The sequence below is a fragment of the Sphaeroforma arctica genome (genome assembly GCF_001186125.1).
Source record: "Sphaeroforma arctica JP610 unplaced genomic scaffold supercont1.329, whole genome shotgun sequence".
NCBI classification, from domain to species: domain Eukaryota; class Ichthyosporea; order Ichthyophonida; genus Sphaeroforma; species Sphaeroforma arctica.
Window position 1 is genome coordinate 63,263 of NW_014040229.1, and position 2,513 is coordinate 65,775.

Here is a 2,513-nt window from a genome sequence, read left to right on the forward strand (position 1 = left end):
TTATATATGTATATATTTATATATATATAAATATATACATGTATGCAAGTATGTATGTATGCAAGTATGTATGTACGTATGTATGTATGTATGTAAGTATGTATGTATTTGTGTGTATGTTTGTGTGTGTATGCATGTATGTATGCATGTAGGTATGTAGGTATATATGTATGTATGTATGCATGCAAGTATGTATGTATGTGTGTCTGTGTATGTTTGTTATATATATATATATACATCATACATCATACATCATAAACATACACACATAAATACACACACACACATATATATATATATGTATACATACATATATATATATATATATAATGTATGTACATGTATATGTATGTATATCTTATGACTATGAATATGTATATGTTTTTAGATTTGCTTGAACTTAATCTCAAGTGCATACTGAATTTGCCATGTACCTAAGTTTGATGATATACACGCTCCGTAATCCTTGATGGTGTGGTATTTGTACATACTTATTCTTGAGTACACTTCTGGCTTTCTTCAGGTCATCGAGAGCATACCGCATCAGCAGATCGTACTGGTTGTGCCTCGCATGGGAGGTCGGTATATCGAACGTGCCCTGGATGTTGTGGCATGGGGTCTGGAGAACAGGCGAAGGATAGAATTCTATCTCCTTTGGTCCTTCCACATCTTAAACGTACACGGTCGCTACCTTAAAGAGCGAAGTGACCGGCTGCAACCGGTATGTCAGTGCGAAAAAATTAGTATGTATGTGACTTATCTTATACCGGCATGTCAATTTTGTAAGTGTTTCTCGAAAGTCGTTTCGATGGTATACGATATGTGCAGAAATTTGTAATAAAATAAAACGCCAATTTATAATTGCTAACGATTCAGACCTAATTGTTTGAACAGGTATTCCGAGCGTTGCAGAAAAGTGCCTCTGCACACAAAGACTCTCTGGCGAAACTTTGCCAAAACAATACATACACAATGGCGTACATACAAACCCTGACGGACTTCGCGAATGCCGAGAACGCCGACACAGAGCTCGGTGGAGATGATGACACTGAGATGTTCAGCGATGAGGTAGATATGAATGAGCCTCGCGAGTCACTGGCCATGCAGATGGGCTTAGATATGGGTGATGGAGCCATGGACACGACGACAGCTACGGATGTCATGCCTGGTTGGGGGTGATAACTATGAATATTTTGTTTACACACTTGGAGATGAGCACAATAAATTTAGGTATGATCATTTCGACCTGAGAGGTTTACCCGATATCTGCAAAGGGTTGATTGTTATATCATAATAGTAGACCTGGGAAGTTATACGTCCGCTATAACTGGCTACGCCGGATGCACGAATTATACCGTCAAATCCACGACTGCCCCATAGTACAGAGATGTGGCAGTGTGCTTCCTGCATACCACAAGCCATAAAGAATATTGTCGTAATAATGTTACTCTATTTATGTCGCACACTGATCTATTCTCAAGGCATTTTCATGGCGACTGCGGGCGTAAATCTATGGAGATTGCAATTTGTGAGTTGGCTATTCTGGGTGTAAAAGGACAACTCGTTTTCGACAAAATGGCTTGTGTCTATATCATGCAGCGTACACATGCTCAGTAAACTCAGTATACAATCGCCATAACCATCTTGGAAGGATCAATCGATCAAAAACTTCTTTTCTGCGATGCAATACTAAATTGTAGAACGCTTAAACCTGCGCAGTTTCTTTTCGCAGCACAAATTCGCATTCTTGTATGTCTTGAAAGCTCCTCAAATATGGAGAACGTCTTCGGGTGATTGTGCTATGTTATGACCGAATTATCAGTGGCTAAAGCAAACTATGCTCGGTCGATGAAAGGACAATGTATGCATATACAAAGTGCGCACCTGAGCTTGGACGTGTGTTTTTCCGATATACATACACCGAGCTCGAAAATAGTGTTCAAGCACATTACTTTGTACAGAGTATAAAAACGACGAAAGCACTTATATGTTTAGAATAAGCCTAGAAAGGAGAACAACTGTTTTTCTGGGGGAACAAAACCATGCTAAAGAACGGATCATTGACATAAATAAATATGTTCAATGATATAACGTATTCGCACTTCACACAATCGAGAGAAGCGGTAAAAACAGCTCTATGATACGGCTTCGCAGAACCTTCATGGTAATTTCACTCTAGTCTGTATGGCTTGCATTTCGCTTTAGAACGGTTTTGATTCTTCCCACGCTCTCAGAGATATTCTGGGTAGGAGGCTTGTCTCCTAACTTTCACCTAGTACCTCGGTGTTGTTGTTCTCATTTTCAGATTTTCGGGCTTTCTGCCTTTACCTTTTGGCTTATATCATTGTTTATTTGTTTTATGAAGCTCATAGATGATTTTTACTAAATTCATGAATGCTGAGGGTACAGAGCTCTGTTTCTCTCAATATATACTAGTGCGTCGGATTCACTTCACTATACGAATTCGCGAACAGAGATGCACTAATCTTGTCGATATAATAATGATTCCATAG

The 2,513-nt window shown here is 39.0% G+C and overlaps 1 protein-coding gene across 1 annotated transcript in view; it reads left to right on the top strand.

Moving 5' to 3' along the window:
* Positions 1 to 1,375, top strand: part of SARC_05255 (hypothetical protein) — a gene marked incomplete at its 5' end in the record, with an annotated part of 5,696 nt that extends 4,321 nt beyond the window's left edge. Inside the window, 2 exons of the mRNA XM_014300890.1 lie at positions 524 to 721; positions 895 to 1,375. Of these exons, the coding sequence (XP_014156365.1) occupies positions 524 to 721; positions 895 to 1,179 (483 nt within the window). The 3' untranslated portion in view covers positions 1,180 to 1,375. The remainder of the gene's footprint in view (positions 1 to 523; positions 722 to 894) is intronic.
* Between the last annotated feature and the right edge of the window lie 1,138 nt (positions 1,376 to 2,513).